Source organism: Hirundo rustica, chromosome 5, assembly GCF_015227805.2.
Source record: "Hirundo rustica isolate bHirRus1 chromosome 5, bHirRus1.pri.v3, whole genome shotgun sequence".
Lineage (NCBI taxonomy): Eukaryota > Metazoa > Chordata > Aves > Passeriformes > Hirundinidae > Hirundo > Hirundo rustica.
In genome coordinates this window covers 47,823,543-47,842,948 of record NC_053454.1, presented here as the reverse complement: position 1 = coordinate 47,842,948, position 19,406 = coordinate 47,823,543, and the positions used below count along the sequence as shown (strand labels likewise).

The 19,406-nt window shown below is 40.4% G+C and overlaps 1 protein-coding gene across 1 annotated transcript in view; it reads right to left on the bottom strand.

Annotated features, from left to right (window-relative positions):
• The window catches only part of GALNTL6 (polypeptide N-acetylgalactosaminyltransferase like 6), a 443,050-nt gene that overhangs the window by 12,697 nt on the left and 410,947 nt on the right, over positions 1–19,406 (bottom strand). Inside the window, exons 9-10 of the mRNA XM_040065326.2 lie at positions 11,026–11,247; positions 3,940–4,056 (exon numbers count right to left, since the gene is read on the bottom strand). Coding sequence (XP_039921260.1) covers positions 3,940–4,056; positions 11,026–11,247 — 339 coding nt within the window. The remainder of the gene's footprint in view (positions 1–3,939; positions 4,057–11,025; positions 11,248–19,406) is intronic.

Sequence of the window (19,406 nt, the reverse complement as noted above, 5' to 3'; positions counted from 1 at the left end):
TGTGTAATACTAGATCTCAATGTTTAGACTAGCTTAGATTTTTTTTCTTCCTTCTTTATTCTCCATTTTTTAAGAAATAGTTTCATTTTTAAATCAACAAGTATGTCTTCTCCCTAATGATCTTATCATAAAACCAACCTTGTTAGGGACAGGAGCCCAATTTTATGACTAAGAGAGGGAAGAGAAAAAAAACAAACAAAAGGTTATACTTCTCTATATACCCAATTAGCATTAGGATCTTGCAATTACAGACACGACATGAAGCTGTACAGTCTTTCCCATCTCATAATTTTAAGCTTTCCTCTTTTAAACAGCAATTTTCCTCTAGTTAACACTGAATCTGGCCAATATAAATATTATCTCTCCACTGCACAATGTCCAACAGTGCTACATGTTATTAGCTGGAGCCCAGAGTATATAACTTTGCTGCTTTGCCACCACTTGTCACTTTGGATTTTGTTGTTCCTTTATTAGGAACAAACTATGTCAGATTTTACAAGAAATGGCTGAGCCTTTTTGTGCCCTTTTTGTACTTCTTTCATTTATGACTGCTTTTTGATTTCAAACAAAGCTGCATGAAATTCCCACATTATTAATGAACAGCAGGCTGATTCTTCACCTGCAATGCATGGGGTTGCTGTTCATTGTTTCCTGCTGGACCCAAGAAACCCTCTGTCCTGGCTCAGTGGTTGCTCATTCTCCTCCTTCGCCTTCTGTCATACCAGTCTGTAAAACACAGCCCCATCCCCTGCATTTGCAATCAAGCAACCCCTCAGCCCTCATGCCTTGCCTTTTCATGTAGCCGAGCCCTGTCATGCAGTAACTGGGAAATACAGCTTTCCAGCTTCATTTATAATTGGCACAGGGCCTGAAGAATGATTGCCTGATAGAGCCATTGGCCTGAGACTGTCCATAGAACAAAGGCCCTTTTGATGCCATTAATGCTTTCCAGCCTGGCAACATCGCTCAATTACTCGCTGTCTGGCTGGGGTCCGTCAGCTGGTGCTGTTCTTTCACTGTGCCATTACACTTGAGGGGACTACATGTACCCCTATCCAAAGATGAAATGCTGCGTTTCAGAGCTGGGCTCTGGCTTGAACTATACCTCCAAGTAGAGAAGAAAGAGCTGGGCACTTGCTGAGCCAGGTTAGAGATGGTGCCTGTCCACCCATTCCCTGGCAAGGCTGGGGAACTTGATAAGAGACAGTGACACCTGTCATTTTCCTTTGCTGTTGGTTATCAGTCCAGCATAGCCTCAGTTTCCCCTGAAGCCAAAAGCTAGCTTTGAGAAGACAGAGATGGAAGAATGCAGTGCCATGACATATCCTCCCATCCCTTTTCTTCTCCTCCAGTTCTTCATTTTGGGTAAGTTTCCAGAAACCACAGCGACACATCCTCACTTCTCACCCATCTCTTGTTTCCCAGAAAGCCTGCAAATGCCCCACAAACCTTTTTACTGCTGCTTGTCCCGCAGGGCTTGCACAGCCCTGAGGTGGAAGGTTGTCTTCCTCTGCTGGGGTCTGCTAAAGGACTGTGCCCCTGGCGTGGTGGCTGAGACTGTCATTTTTTAATTCCTGCCCTGGTAACATGACATCGAGTGGCACAAAGGATCGTCTCTGTCTGGCACTGATGCCTGTCACACTGGTCGCATTAAGCTATCACAGCTTGCCAGTGAACTCTGTAAATTTTTACCAGAAGCCCAGCTCAGCGTCAATCCATGCTATTCGAAATATGATAATAAAATACTTAATACTTCCATTAATACTGCTAGTTTCCACCCGAGTATGCAGAACTCATGGAGGGGACAAATTCCATGAGATACAAAGAAGGAAGAGGAGCTCTGTGAGGCTGCCCGGGGTTTGACGCCCCACAGACTAGAGTGATAGTAGTGCAGGGCCGGCCCTGAGGGGGTTAGGCAGTGACGGGTGATGGCCGTGAGGGGGTTAGTCCGTGATGGGGTTAGACCGTGAGGGGGTTAGACCGTGATGGGGTTAGTCCGTGAGGGGATTAGACCGTGATGGGGTTAGTCCGTGAGGGGGTTAGACCGTGATGGGGTTAGACCGTGATGGGGTTAGTCCGTGAGGGGGTTAGACCGTGAGGGGGTTAGACCGTGATGGGGTTAGTCCGTGATGGGGTTAGACCGTGATGGGGTTAGTCCGTGAGGGGGTTAGACCGTGATGGGGTTAGTCCGTGATGGGGTTAGTCCGTGATGGGGTTAGTCCGTGACGGGGTTAGTCCCTGAGGGACTCCGCCCGTGGGCGGCCCCGGTGCCGCGGCGGGCCCGTTCCGCCGGGCCGCGCTGCCCCCTGCCGCCCGCCCGCCGCACCGCGGCCGCACGGCGGCAGAGATGAGGCGCTCCCGGGAAGCTTGCCACGCTCTCCGGCAATGCGAGAGGATGCGCTCCTCCCCACCAGCCCGGCAGAAACTGCTCGTGCGTGCCGTCCTGGGGCACACGTCGAGCACCGAAGTGCTTGAGGTTTCCCAGCTCTGGTTCTGGGATCTGAGGAGCTGGCAGGTTGAACTCTCTTCGTGCTAGCTTCACCTACTGATTCTAATGAAGTCACTTTGTGTCCTTAGCACAGAGTAAGACCTTTAGATCCAGTCGGATCCCAAACGCTGCAGCACCCTGGAGTACGCTGAACCGTGGAATCCTCCCGAGCATCCTTTTCCCTTCCTGTCATTTCCCCTTTATTCCAGCTTTTACTCTTTCAAAGGATATTTCAAGTCTCCCTTTCTTCTACTAACATTTTTTTTTTTTTCTTCTTCTACCTTTTCATCCAACTTTTTTTAGTCCTTTCTCATATCTGGCAGGCTCAGCATTCCCCCTCCCTTCTCGAGGAGGGTTTGGAACTTTGCAGATTTTAAAGCCGGAGAACACTATGATGGGTCCAGTCTGGACCATACAACTCCCTTTAATTAACTCCTTGAATTGCTGTATGTCTACAAAACAGAATTATATTTATCTAGTCTTGGTACCCTATTCCCTTTCAGTATCTTTGGCAGATATCTGAAGAAGTCTTCTCTCAGCAATTTCCTTTTTTGCCATGTTGTTACCTAAATTGAGATAATCTTTCAGCTTCTCAGTTTCATGCACTTGCAGCTCTCCTCCTGCATTTCTCGGTATCCTCAGAGCACACTTTTTTTGACCTCAGCACTTCAAATACCCCTCAGAACTTCTCTCTCCTGAGCTTTTAAGTTCTTACAAAGTGTCATGCGTGACTGCCAGGTTAATTTTTCTCCTCAACGTTAGGAATCTTTTACCAATCTGGGACCTTTTCCTATGAATAACTCGCTCACTAAATTTGCTAATAAATGGTTAGGTTGTACTTTTCATCTGGATTCTCCTTGCTCACACTGGCAAGACCCATGGCCTGTAAAGTCACGATCCCTTTCCTATGACACTCACAATGAGTAAAAATTAGAGCTCTTTTCCTCTATACTCCTGAGAACTAATAGTTTTCTACCTAACCAACCTAAATAAAAGCTTTTTCCAAGACTTCGTAATTCCTGGTCTTTTGAAATGTTTTGTTGCTTGCATTTACCCATTTATCTCACTTAAGCCTCTGCTTATTGAGATAAAAACATAAAAACAGACAATGACTGCAGTTGTAAAAGGTACGATAGTTAAAATATTTTCAGGCAACTCAACCAAAATCAACATGTTTTCATGACACAGTGGGGGAGAACAGGGCCTCAAAAAGCTCTCTGGGCACCACAATTCCTTTTGGAAATGAAGACAGCCCAGGTAGCTGCTGAAATTTCTGAGGTTATGTTAAGGAGTACTTTGTAAAAGCCATTAAGGTCAGTAAAATTCTAAAATTATTTCTACACACTCTGTTTTTAACCATAAGAAAAAGAGAAGCCCTCAGAAAATGTTTAAAACCTGGGCAAGAGAAGCAACAATGTTACCCTGATTTTCTCTTTCCACCATTAAAATACCTGTTCATGTGACCATGTTCGTTCTGAGCCATCCTTCACACAGATGTCCAGCCTCAGCTCAGTCCCCGTGGCTCCGTGTTTGCTGTCCACACAGAGGTTGGCTGCCACGTTTCGAATCTGCAAAACCAAGCAGCAACATTAAACTGGGCTGCAGAATTGAGCCCAGATTAGGAGTTCAGCTTTGAAGGATTTGAGATTGACCATCAGTTGCGTAAACTGGTAAGAATTACTTTTTACGGGGTAGAGAGTGATGTCCTGGAATGAACTACTCTTTTTAGGAGCAGCTTCAGATGAAGAGAAGTTTGAAACATTCTACTTAACAAATGAAAGGTAGGTCTTATGAAATACCTTTATGGAAACAAACAAACAAACAAAAAACCACCAACCAACCAAACAAACAAAACCTAAGAGAAAAGAAGTCTGAGAAGTTCAAAGCTTGTCTGACTGCTTCTTCCATCCTATGAGAGCAAGAGAGATCAACAGTATTAGAAGGAACTGATTTCTGTACGAGTCTCTCCCAGGCACGGGAGCAGTCAGTATGCATTAAAAATTCAGGCATGCCCTGCTCCAATCCATGCTCTTACTTTGACACAATAACACCACTGTAGATAAGGTCACACATTACTCCCTGAAGTGCATAAAATTAAAAAGTACTTAACAAATCTGTACTGAAACCTATGCTTACCCATGGAGGTTCCTCCTGCATGACTGCCGCAAACATTGCAGTGTAACTTGTTCTTAAAAGGAAAATCTTGTTCTTGAGGCTGAGGCAACTGAGTAATAATTAATCTTTGACTATCAATCCTACCCGTTATGTACTACTGCTGACACATAAGTTTTCTTTGAAACATTGGTTTGAAAAGTAGATTTGCCCACAGCCAGCAAAAAGACCAAAATTCTAACTTCACGCTGCAAATCTATGCACATTTGTCCTTGAGTACCTTAGCTGGGCTAGTTAAAAATCCTTTAGACATCTCCATAATGAAAAGGACTTCTTAAAAAAACTTACTGTCTCAATGAGATAAACAGAAACAGAGTAATCAAAGTGCATGGAAACACATACAAATTCTAAATGTATAATAGAGAGAAAGCAGGTGCATATTTTGACATCCTGGATGCTACTTTGATTCTTTTTTAAAAGAAAGCTAGATGATGAATGAAGATACAATGAGTAGTCATTTGTCTTTTTCATGAAAAAAAAACTTTAGAAGTCACTGCTGTCGCCATAACATGCCAGACAAATGTACACATTGCCACTGCATACCTAACACACATCCTAAGGTTGGAAAACTTCTCAGCACTGCACAGAACACTGCAAGGAAGGAAAATCCTTGTGCACGCAAGACACATGCCAGAGCTACTCTGCTCTTTTTCTGATTCTAGAGGAGTGGGATTGAGTCTGTTAACCATGATCAAGAAAGATTTACACATATGGGAAAGCAACAGGTAGTGAGAAAATGTAAAAATTTTCTCCTTCACTCTCAGGAAAGGTTTCAGGAGGTGCATTTGTTTAGCTTCAAGAATTGCAGAGTGGACAAAAGACTGGGGAGCATCAGTTTAAACAACTGCCTCCAGAACCTTTGATCCTTCCCCAGAACTCAGAGAAGCACTTAAAAAAAAAAAAAAAAATTGGACCAGCCCAGTACTAGGATATTTTTTTCTTTTTTCAGTACAAATAAAGGTTGCTAAAGACAAGTTAAAATACTAGCTGTTTATACACACAACCAGATACAGAAATCCAGCACTGGGCAGCCCCACAGTAAAAAAGATGAAAGGTAATTAGTTCTCAGTAACCTTCATTTTCATATCACGCTGCAAAAGAGGCAGGAAAGAATAATGAGAGGAATAGAATTTAATGTCATACTTTTAAGTTTTCATGTGAAATACCTTCTCCAAGTATAATTTTTTTGGAAAATGTTCAATCATTTCTCAATGCACTTAAAATTCCATTGTAGATAAAGATTTCTGGTCTAATAGAAATTAAATGATACATCAGTTCAGTTCTTACAGCATGCAAGTTAATTAAAATGGAACTGCTAACAATTACCATTAATAATTGGGTATATTTATGTGATTCAGATTGTAAAATGACAGTGAATACACTCCACATCCAATTCACGCTTATTGCATTAAAAGGCTTTCATAATTTTGTCTTGATGGCATTGTTCCATCACAGTCTCTGTCATTTGGACTGTGCACTAAATGTGTTCAGTCCATTTCTGGAAAGGCTTGAGCTGAAGCTACATTTAGTTGTTTCACCATCCTGGAATCTGTCTCACGTTCTTTATTTCCTCCCCTCTTCCCTCTGCTCCTGAAAGTTGCTTGAGTTAGTTTTTTCTCCCAGTTTTTTTTTGCAGCTTATGTGTTAGTTTGTCCTTTTTTGTTTCATCTTTCAGCTGCAGAGGGGTCATGGTTTGTTTTTTGTTTCCTTTTTCGTAATAAGGCATTTCAGTCAAGTCTGTGCTTTTGTTCTGTGGTGCTTCTCTGTGGCCTTGGCAGTTGCTAGAAACTGAACTGAGCCAACATGCCAGAGCCAGAGCCAGAGGGAACATTCTGCCAAGCATCAGCAGCACACAACCTGCAAATCCCCTAAGAATGCTTCCAATGGACAAAGGAAGGAAAGCAGAAGCACACGGCTTTTTTCCCTTCTCATTTATACACCAATATGCTTTTGAACTACCCCCTCTCCAGTCACACAGCACAATGGATTTGGGATTTTTGAGGTTGTGACTTACAACTAGGAAACAAATAGCTTGTGATCCTAACAAGATTTCAAAATTCCTATTGTGCAATTGTAAGGCCAAGGATGGACAGAGGACAGATTTTATCAGCCATGCAGGTAGGGCATTAAGTTGCTACATACAAGACTTTTTTGTTCAGCCTTAAATGCCATCATTTGTACGTGCAGATAAGCGTACAGGAAAATCATACTTCCAAGGACTTCGATGTATGGACTGACAAGATGGTTAGTGGTGATATTAAAGGCTGTTTCAGAATTAAACAAATTCTGACAAAAGCTCAGGATGCTATCTGTAAGTCATTATACATACTTACTTCTTGAAATGCCATCCTAACTCACTATGGGCAAATCCTAGAGCCCAGCATATACTGACCAATATTCTTTGATAATTCTTAAACTCCACAACTTTTCCCAGGCAAATGAGTTCGTGCAAGATTTGCTGTTGAGGTAGTAGCTGGTGTCCTGGCTCCTGCAGCCTTGCCCCACCTGCACTGGTTCCGGGCTGTCACCCCGGTACACTTCAGCCTTCATGGAGCCAGGGAGGGGTAAGCCACAGCAGGAGAGCCAAACTCCCAGGGGTTGTGGGAACTGCCCTGCATGCTCATCATGACATGAAACTGTCTGTGCCAAAAGCAGAAAGAGGCAAAGAGTAGTGATCTAAAGACAATTATATGTTCAATATGGTCATCTGTGAACAGTGACTGTGGAGATGGTGTTAGGATAATCCTTAGGGATACAGCAACAACAGAAGCACCTTGTGCTATCAGTTTATATAATACTCTGCCCCTACATCTGATTTAATGCCTTAAATGTGAAAATGGCTTTAACTCTTACAAGACATTAGCAATATTCATTTATGTTACTTTTTTTCTGTTTGAGCAGTTCTTAGAGCCATTTTTAGTGCATGGCTTACTTTCCCAGATAACCCTAAGGGCCATCAATGTCTGTGGATCAAATAAGGAAAAATGAGCCACTTCTCTTGTCGACTGATACACAGTAATTTTAGAAGTATTTATCCTTTGTGTGAGCCAAAAAGAAAAAGTCAAAGGTAAAGAAGTCAAGCACTGCCAAAAAACTCACTGAAGAAACACGGGACTCTTATTCAGTGTGACATTGATCCTGATAAAAGAATTTGAACAGTCCAGCTGTGCAGCACTCAGTCCTGTGCAGGGTGGGGTTATATCGCTTTTGTACAACAGATGTGTGACACTTGCTGGGCTCAGATTGACTCATTAAGGTATGAGGATGACACATTTAAAAAAAGGGAAAATAACCAAAAGAGAAGTTAGTGGTTCTTAGGCTTTCATCTTGTTCAAATCTGCCACTTGACTTTATATGCGCGACATTTCATGTCAGTGCTGTAAAACAGTTCTGTAAAATCCATGAGTTTGGGGCTGAGAAAGGAGTACTCTCAGGTTCTACAGCTTAGCACTGCTGCAGGGACTGAGACACCTCCTCATTAAATTACTGAAGCTCATGCAACAGCAAGTGAAACCAAGATTAAAATATTCCCTTTTGACTGAGTAAAACAATTTTTTTGCACCACCTTGACTATAGAACTCATGAAATCTAAAATAAATTACAAAGTCTGATATTATATGATTGACTTACCGTAAAATGTGTTTTCAAAGATATTGGAAGCTGTGATATCTGCACAATATATTCATGCTGGATGACGGCTTGTAAATTCATCAGTACTTCCTAAGAAAACACCTCATGTCCATTTCACACCTATTTTTTAGGCAGTAGGACTTCAAATACATATTACAAATAAATTATTCTGTCGTAGAAAGAGCATGGGATGGGTATTACTGTTTTCAACCACGTCCAGGCTTCCCAGTATATTCAAAAGAGTAAGACAAAACCTAATTGAAACCTTTCCTCTTTTCCACAGTGGAAAAGAGTACAATTACCTCCCTCAAACACAGAACAGACAGTCTCACTAACCTTTATCTGTCTGGATTTGCTGTTACATTGCTGTACTGCACATATTTCAGATGTTACAAGGCAGAACAGATTATCAAGGGTATGTACACCCTGCCAGCTACAAGGACAAAAGGCACAAACACACGTAAGAGATAAGGCCATGACAAGTGTAGTAAAAAAGATTGCTTTTTGTTTTCCAAATGTCCTTCTTTTCTATCATAAACAGATTTTTTCAAGAAATATAAGAGTCAGATTTTAGATAAACATGTATGCAAAAAAACCTGGAGCTGAGGAGAGGCTGTTGATGAGACGCCTGCTTTCACATCACATGCTTTTACTAGCTAGATATCAAAATACTAGAGCCAAACTTGCCTACGTACTTCATTGTTTACTCTTTCTCAGACTGGCATAGGCAAAGCAGATGTAAAGTATTTCCAAAGGAAGCAGAAAGGGTACTAAAAGACACTAAGAGTTGGCACAGACTTTTGGTGTGTATAATCCGCAAGGCTTCTAGAGCTGCATGATTCTTACAAAGCAGTAACATTACAGTCTGATTCCCTCTTTCAGCTTCTCACAGCTGCCAGCTTTTTCCAGGTCCTTGCAAGTGCCAACAAATTAATTAAAACTGCACAGGAATGTGACAGTCTCAGGAAAAGTAAGTGAAGTAGGGCTGAAAGTTCTCTTCCTGTTATTTTAGAGGACGTATGTTTTAGACAAAAAAGAAAATCTTTGGTCTTCACGTCTTTCCTAAGAACTTAGTAAATGCGCTTTTAAGGCATGGATTTCACACCATGGATATGATTTTGATTTACTGTTAAAAGTACATGGGTTTATGCAGAGATTATATTAATATTGCTGTGAAAAGAATGAATAACCTGAATCACATGCTCCTCATTTTAGACCCTCTTGACTGAGTTAAGGATTGGCCAGAGAAATTAGACATCTCCTGATCCCAGTCCTCCAAGGACAACCCATGAATACACTTGAAAGACGGTGAAGGAAGATCACAGTAGCACTCACAGCATGACTTCTACTGATAAATTCCTTACCTCTCAGTATACATTAATCTCATAAAGCATGGGCAGCAGGACCAAAAAGAAGAAACTTTAAAACAAAGAATTCATTACTCTGCCAAGAAGTAGCAAACAGTAAGACACATATAAATTAGAGGTTTTTTGGAGTAGCTTATAAAGAAGAATTAAGGATTGCTAGTACCAGAGAAAGTTACTTTAAAAATCTCACAATGAGGTTATTTGCCTTTCTAAAAAGAAATTCTGGAGAATAGTAGAGGTACCTATGTTTAGAAGTTTATGGTCCAGTCTTGGCCACTGGGAATATGCAGACTTGTGTCTGACCTTACGAAATGTTTCGGTCAAAGTTTCAACTTCATCCTCCGGTTTCAAACATGGAAGTTAATTTTCTGACAGCCCCAAGAACGTCTCCCAGAAAAATCAGAGAAGACTAGAACTCACAGTACAGATATTCCTATGTTTTTTTAAAAAGTAGCATGATATACTGGAAGAATGAAGCCTTCTAGATATATCTTAATGAACTGAGAGAAAAAAGCCCTCTGCACATGACCTATCCATGGAGTGAAGCTGCTATAGTTCCTGGGGGCAAAGGCCACAGCAATTTTTCAGTGCAGCTAAGAAAGTAATTTCCTCTCCTGGCACTCCTTGTGTTCTCATTTCTTCTGCACAAAACAAACTGTCAAAGCAACGTTTGCTACATCTCTGCTCTTCAGAGAGGTCTGAATACAGAACATCTTAGATCACAGGTGGAGATTTGCAGCTGGCTGTTTGCTCAGTCCCTGCTCTGAAGTGATACTCAGATATTGAATTCTGTGGTCTCTCCCTCCCCTCATCCATCAGTGGAGAAACTGTATTTGTCTGCTACTGGTACTCAGTGATGACAGCACCTACAGAATGCAGAGAACAGCCGAGGAAAATCAGTCACTTTAAAAGGACAGTATCCAGGCCTTGCTTGTCACATTTCATGTGTGAGCAAACCTAACTCCATCTGCACACAATTGTCCTTGTGAGGACAGGAGGAGGTACATCAGTAGATATGCAAAACCCCCCAAGCAGTGAATTCAGACCTCCTTTTTACTAAGGTGATGCTCTGAATCTAAAATCTTCTGCAACATGCAGTAATGAGTGCTACATATGTTCTTCCTCATTCTTGTCCTCATTGTTCATATATCATATACCCTGTACACACAAAGTTGTAATGACTTACAGAAGCAACAATGATAGTTCTAAGACATGATGGTTTCTCATTTTAATGGATAGTTCAGGGATTGTTTCAACCACTGTGAACTTCCTTAATAATACTACTTAAAGAGGTTTACTCTGATTTAATAATTTTATTTTCCCACAACCTAAAATGTTAGATTCATTTAAATTTGATCTATTCCTCACCTCCCCCCAGGCAGCAGGTGGAGGCTCCACAGGAGGGTAATATTTGGGGACATCCCAAGCCACTGCAGCCATGAACCATTTGAAATCTTTACACTTAAGGTGCCTGCGCAGCTCCTTCTGGGCAGAGATGTCACCAGTTGAGAGATGTCTGTACTCAGGCCGTCGCTGGTAAATGTACTCTGCAAACTCATCCATCCACGTCTCGGCCACTCGCTTCAGGTTCTGCATGGCACAACAAAGAGTAAACATTAATTTCATCATGTTCTGAGTGAATGATATTCATAACAGGGAAGATTTTAAACAAAACAAGAAATCGGCATTCCACACAATTTTTAAGCTTAGCTGGTCTCATTTCTGAAGTCTTAAAACCTGGAAAAGTTCCAGTAATCGTGTGCTATCTTCATTACAGTGTTGAGCAAACACTACAGAGAATTAAGTACCCTGCTTTCCTGCTGGCTCTGTGAGAGACAGTCTTTTGTTTGTTGAGCATCTTATTTTCGTTTACATTCTTCATGCATATTCTTCATATGGGTTTTTGATTAATGATGGATGTTGAACAGAAATTTCCTTTCAGCTGCTTACACTGGTTCCTGTTGTTTCCCTGTTAGTTCAGACCTGCTAATATGGAAGAATGGCTCAAATCCTTCCTTCTGATGTATTTCACTTTGCATTTGAAAGGCATCTGAATTTCAATCTGTCATGATACTGCTTAGTCACCAAGCAATTCGTACCAAAATTTTAGGCTCAGGTCTTACAAGTGAATGTTTGAGGTCAGGCAGCCCTGAAGGGGCGTTGATCTGAAGAAAAAGACCTCCTGGGATAGGAGACACAACAACCTGTGGCTTTCTGCACTCACTCATCCTATCAACATAGCTAAGACTATTCAGGTTCCATGAAACCCAGTTCTAGATGTGTTCCAAGTTCATTTTTGTTGGAATTTTATAAGAAACAGAATTATCCATTCCTCTGCATAAGAATTTCTTCAAATTATAATTAATTAAATTAGCTGTCTCAAATTATACATTAAAACAAATACCATTGCAAAGGTAAATTCTGGTGAGACTGAAGAGATATATTTTAATGTTATTTACCACCAAGAACGGGGCATTTTTTTCTATATTTTTGTTTGTTTTTAAAATTCCTCCTGCAACTCAATCCACACAAATTTATATGCAGATGTTGTAGTGGAGTAGGGGCTTGGTCTATTCTGTATTGCCGCAGCTGCCCAATAACCTTTTATCCCACCAACAAAGCAACATCTCTCTGGATAACATTGAGACACTAGGGTGTTGTTATTGCTTTGTTTGTAAAAACAAGATAATCAAGTTTTATAATATTCTTTTTATAGAACACGAGCGGCAAAATGCTGAGATTCGCTCTGTAATAAGCTGGAGGACAACATACATCTGATTATCATCAACATAAGGTAATGTTTCTTCTCAGAACATTCTCTGCAGCTAAGTAAGCCAGATTCATACTCTGACTTGCCTCCAAGATTCACTGGAAAATTCTTTTCCTGAATTTTATTAATCCACGTAAACTAAGTGTCCCTGAACTAATAAGGCTTATCTGAACACAAAGACAGCAAGACACAGAACAAAGGAAGAACTTTTCGCTGACACTGCAAGCTAAGTTTCTGTGTGCTTTCTCTCTGTGAAGCAAATATGTTAAACCTGCAGGGATAAAGCAAGTAACATTAAAGCAGTGTAAGAATTCGCAACACTCATACCATTATTTAAAAATGGCTTTCACCCCACGTAAATTTGACTTGTGTTGTAATTTCATGAAGACCTAAATAATTTTACCAGAAATTAGAATCCAAGAATAAGAACTAGGTAGGACAAAAAACCAGAAAAAGAAATAAAGAACATCATTTAAATGACAATCTCACCTTCTGGCAGAAAACCTGTAACACAGAAATTTTCTGACAAGTAAAAAATACTATGTGATGAGATTTTGTACATGAGGCAAATAAAAAATATGATTAGGAACATTAAACAAAAAGCCAAAATAATGAAAAATATGTGATTTGTAGCATATCTTTCACTGCAATGCTGCATACCTCATTTGCTACAATGCAAATGCAGTTTAGGACTGTTCTACAATATATTTTTTTGCACTTGCTTCATCTGATAGGCTACTTTCATGTTTAAAAACCATACTGCAAAAAGAGCCATATGGTAAAAGTACAGTCAAAAAATTCTCTTAGGAAAGAAAAATTCAAGTTAAGTCTTGCACCACCCAACCAATATTAAGAGTAGTCGCTGATTTTTTCGTTAGTTACTTGGCTGCACTAAAAGGACTGCATTCTGCTTTAGATGATTGTTACTGATAAAACATGAGTCCAACAAAAATCTTGATATTTTACTTGGTCACTAACTCAAAATTCTAATTCACCAGTAAAAAACTTTTTGTTTTCCAATAACACCTTTATAACTGCTTGGGTTGCCTGTGTGTTTGTGTGTAAACCCACCAAATATTGCATTTAAAAAAAAAGAATCAGTTCTTCCCACCATTCCCCAATTACCACTTTGGACAAATCTATTTAAAACTTTGCTTCCCTGTTCTTCCAAGACCATTCTTTCCATCATATACTAAAAATCACCTGTAATGAACTTGTATATTATTTTTATTATGCTTACACATTGTTGTCAAAACCCAAACCTTTATGAGGCAGCCCTCTGAATTTCAATGGGTTTGTTTTTAAAAATACAAACTCTTGATTTGCTAGCTCTAAATCTCCAGACTACTTATGAACATGACCAAAAGAAACACTGTGTTCTGGAGTAGTTAGAAGCTATTTCTAAAGTAAGCAATCAGCATCTAAACAATTTAAAGAGGTTTGTTGACCTCAGTTAGCCTAGGATAGCATTCCTTATCTTCATTACCACTGCACAAGCTGAGAAATCACTGTACTTCCTTTTAGCATAAATGTGTCCAGACAAGTAGTAAAACTCCCCATACTTGAATGGAACACAGTCAGGAAGAGTTGCTGCACTGAAAGCTGTTTTGGTGCAACCTTGCACAGGAAAGGCAAACATCATTTACATTCTTATTCAGAATGCACTAACCCAGCATGTGGCTGGAGCAAAAATACAGGCTGTCCAAGTTGAGATGGGTGAACTTGTAAGCTGAAAATCCCCATTCTCTGGCAGTGTAGCAGCATGATAAATTGCAGAGAATCTCTTAGGATAATAACTCTTCTCTGCAAATTATGGCAGGGAGCTGCTGGGCTTTTACTCATCCCATCTGAGGAGCACAAGCACAATGAGAGCCCTCATCTCTGAGCACCTTAGGCCTACCAATCAAATGACTTACTGCAAGGTAAGGATGTGATTTCAAGTCCTTTGCAAGTCCTCCAGAGTTGCCATTCCCATAATCTGGGTGGATGTCTGACATGCTGGATGGAGGAAGGAGAATGGTCACTTCCTCCTTGCCTGACCCCTAGGTGAGGCTAGATACAATCTGAGGATGTCATATAAGCCCCACAAGTGGGAATGGTTTTGAATAGCAACCCAAGCTTTACAGAGTCTATCTGTAAACCAGGCTTTAAGCAGTTCGACTTTGATACAATTTTACTCTGCGTGTGTATACTGCCACAGAACTTGCGCGTCAAAGAACTCTAAAAGCCTACCAGAGTAGGTTGCATTTTGTGAATGACTTGCAGCATCATTTAAACACTCATTTCATTTTCATCATCATGAGAGAGTAAAGTTTCACAGTGAAACTAATCTTCAAATAATTTAGTCAACAGGAATTAGATTTGAATCTTCTTGACTTCTGTCTCCTGTTAGTATTTATGTAATCTACAGAAATATCATTTAAATCCAGTTTTTCAAATGGCATCAAATATCAATATAGGAAGAACTAGTTTTGGCATATCTTTGTCGTAGATCACTCTTGCTTGGATTCAATTTGAAAATCTCATGTAAATGCATGTGGAAAGGGAAAAATGAAAAAACAGAATCATAGAATCATTTAGATTTGAACTGACCTCAAAGCTCATTGAGTCCAACTGTTAACCCATCACTGCCAAGTCCACCACCAAACCATGTCCCTAAGTGTCACATCTACAGGTTTTTTAAATACCTCCAGGGACGGTGACTCAACCACTTCCCTGGGCAGCCTGTTCCAATGCTTGACAACATGTTTCTACAGATGAAAATGGCATCGCTTAGCTTGGTTGACAAATTCATTGCAAGGCTACAGATGTCCAGTTTGGTTACTCTTAATAGAAAAAAAAACAAACAAAAAACCCCCCCAAACAATTAAATGAAGATCAATTAATTATTAAGTAGTTATATGAATTGACATACAAAATAAAGAAGTCATAGGGACTCTAAGAGGACGTTTGAGGAGTTTCTCAGGACCTATCCAAGAAGGCCAAGGACAAATTGTTCTCTCTTTTGTAATTTTCAGTCAAAGATTTCTGTATGATAATAAGTAAGGCCCAGTGGTATCTCCGTAGATGAGTAGATGTAGTAGATGTTAGGTTGTAACAGCGGTCACAAAGAGACTGTGAGATGAATACAACAGCAACCACACTGAGTCATCAGCTGTCATCAGTTGCTCATTTACGCATTCCTGATATAATTTTATTCACTGTTACAGTTTTACCCTCTGGTAAATTCTTTCCCACTGGGCTTACATTTAGACAAGCTTTATTTAAGGTTTATATGGACTCACACATTTAAGACTGTGATTTTGCTTTGTATTTTTACTCAACAATAGTCTACAAGAGAGTAAATTACAATGTCACTGATACATGGATGTCATGGTTTAACCTCAGCTGACAAGTAAGCACCACACAGCCACTTACTCAGTCCCCCTTAAAGGTGTGGGAGAGAGAATCCCAAGAGTGAAATGAGAGAATGCAAGAGTTGAGATAAAGACAATTTAACAGGGAAATGAAAAACTATGCATACAATAAAAGCCATTCACCACTTCCTATGGGCAGGCAGGTATTCATGCATCTCCAGGAAAGCAGGGCTCCGTCACACCTAATGGTGACTTGGGAGGACAAACACCATCACTCTAATTGCTCTCCCTTCCTCCTTCTTCAGCTTTATATACTGAGCATGATTCCACATGGTTTGGAATATCCCTGTGGTGAGCTGGGATCAGCTGTCTTGGCTGTGTCTCTTCCCAGCTCCTCACCCTGCTTGCTGGGGGGGTGGTGTGAGGTGCAGAAAAGGCCTTGACCCAGTGCAAGCTCTGCTCAGCAATAAGGAAAACATCTATACATTGATAACAGCTTCCAGCACTAACCCAAAACACAACTCCACACTTGTTGGAGAGGATGAAACAGGAAAACCTTACAAATATGACTGCTTGGCAAAAGATTCTAACAGCATGAAACCTATAAGTGAGATAGAAATGAAAGCAAGCTTTGAGATGTAGGATGCCAAGCTGGAAGACAGTGATTGAGTTAGCTGAAGGCAAGATCCCTGTCGATTGAGCAATACCCCAACAGACAAAAGGATGCCAAGGGTCCAAGGGGGAGGGGCCCTGCCAGTCTAGAAACAGAGCTAGCTTGGAATGTGGTGCAGTATGGTAATGCAGTAGTTCCTATAGGCTGTATGTAAATTCTGTAGGATTTGTGTCTTGTACTGGTTGGTTAGTGTAAACTAGAATATTCAACACAAAAGGAGATATAATGTATTATAACAAGAACTAAGGCCTCTTTGTTCGGGCACGCTTTTAGCTGTGGCTGGCAGCTTAAGCAAAGTTCTTGCATTAACAAACTGTGCAATAAACCACATGTTTCAAGAGCTGCCCTGACTCCAGAGATCTCTCATCACACATACTAGCTATTCTCAAGAAAATTAACTCTATCCCAGGCAAATCCAGCACAGCAGACTTCAATGAAAGAGTTTAAATCAACTTGACTGGAGAAAGAGAGAGACAAACGAGGACTTCTGCACTTGAAAAAAGAAAATTTTTCACGGGCCATTTTGTTCAGTGAACAGGGTAGATACATCTCTGTAACCAAATGACTGTTCCTTTTGTAAGTGTGTAAGATCACCTGTCATTTTCAAGAGACATGATATTACTCAGTGAGAAGAAAGCAGATACTTGCCATGAGAATGGAACAGCAGGGTGAGACAGGGACATGTCAAAGGACAGTTCCATAAATATTAGCTTTAAGCAAAGTTTAACTGGATTAGTCCCTCATATGAGACGGGAAGTTCCTCATTTTGTCATGTGGCTGGTGTGCTGGCTTGAGATGACAGCACTTGTAAGAGAGCTCCTGAGCTATGCTTCGAGCCAGCACACCTCCATCCCCTAGGCGCATCTTTTCCAGTTAACATTTTAGATGCAGCAGTTGGACTAACTGAACAATGTAATTCCTGTTCTTCTTAAGTTTCTAAAGATTTTTATCAGGTGTCACTAAAGGAGCACAATGGTTCTATTGTTTGTTTCATTTCACCTGCATAACCTGTTTTCTCTTCTTTTGTGTCTTTCTCACTGCATGAAACTGACCCTGATGTCAATCAATAAACTTTACTTTTGTCAATATTAAACTACTACTGGAACATTTGAAACCTGTAATGAGATCCTATTGTCCTGCATTTAGTCTGAACATTTTCCAGGAAGCTGGATGTCACCAGATAGTATTTGTCACATGAGCCAGGACAACAAAATCACTTTCAATTATGCCAATCAAATACGAATCACCACAGGATGTCTGAGGCCCAGCTGTATTTTGTTTATGAAATATAAGAGGGAATATAACTGTTTACTTGACAAGACTAAGATGACAACCTTGGTAAAAAAATGATATTAATCAGTTAATCTCTTTTTCTTCCTAGTAAAATTCTAGTAGGATTATTTTCACCTGACCTACATCATCTTACTAATTTTTTTTTAAAATATTTGTTTTGCGAAGCACAGTATTGTTGCTACTTCAAAATGGGTGCCCTGTTTACCTCTAAAAGCAGCTGCATTTAATTTGGCTGGAAATAATATAATATACAGTTTGTTTTACACAAATTGTATTTAAAAAGTGCATAGGGATCTATCCAGTCAAGACAACTTTATGTTACCCTGAAATAAGGGTAGCATAATGTTATAATAGTGGAGAGAAGAGAGAAGAGAGAAGAGAGAAGAGAGAAGAGAGAAGAGAGAAGAGAGAAGAGAGAAGAGAGAAGAGAGAAGAGAGAAGAGAAGAAAGAAAGAGAGGAGAAAAGAGAATGCTGAGAGAGAGCGAAGAGCGAATAAGAACTAGAAGAGAGGCGATATCTATAGAGAAGAGAGAAGAGAGAAGAGAGAACAAAGTATGACTGGAGGAGCTTATCCAACAAGAGAAAAATGATACCCTCAGTTTTGTGCAAAGGTCCTTCCATCAGTGTCAGAAGACCAGGTTTACCATTTCTGTCTATTTCTACAGCAGAAAAACAATAAAACACTTCCTGGACACTAACAACAGTCTTGTGATGCTCAGGTTTCAATACTTTAACCTGCCCACATCAGTTAAGCCTCAATGAGGGGATTTCATAACTTTCCCCTTCTCTCCTAACTCCCTTTTAATTTACACAGTGCTACTGTTTGTCAATATTTCCCCTTCTTGGGTATTTTGGTTCTTTTCACATAACTGTGTTTAAAACTTAACTGGGTTTCATATCAGAGATATTTATGTAGAGAACCCCAAGAACTAGCAAAACCCAACCAAATAGATGTCTGCAGGCATAAAAGAAATGGATCTGCATTGAAGAGAGTACTCTAACTAAGTGACAAAGCTGGTGTGGTATATAAATAGATCTACAAGTTAGCACAGCTGGCAAAGAGGCAAGAGCCTATTTATTTTCAGCCAGTAGTCTGCAAATGAAATTCCACAGACATCATCTGAAAACAAACAGGATTTCACTCTCTCTATAAAAGTTTGCATCTCCACCAGGTACACAAAAATAGTAATTTTAAGATACATGCATTGGAAAATCTACACCTCTTGCTCACATGACGCCAGCCTGCAGAGTTTTGGGGCAGGGATGTTTCCAGTCGTAGTGAGGATGCTGCCTGCCCCCAGATCTGTGGCTATAAGGGAGCTATGGAACACAGAAGGACACTACAAGAACATCTCCACAAATTTGCTGGCTGCTGCCATGCTTGTGTTACACAGCCATACAGACCACAGTCCACCCCTGCAGCTGAGCCTGGAAGAGTTCAGGGGTTTGACTCCAAACAGATTTATTTAGCCTTGTAACTTGGGTTCCTGTGCCAGACTATGGAGTAAATCCTGACAAGTAGCTACCACCATTTTGCTGTAGTTATTGTCCAAGAATATTTAGTTTTCCATCCCCTTTGTGATCTTTTTGGATAGCTAAGCTGTCTATCCCATTGTATCCATTAACTTAAAAGCAAAATATCTTTTCAGATTGGAG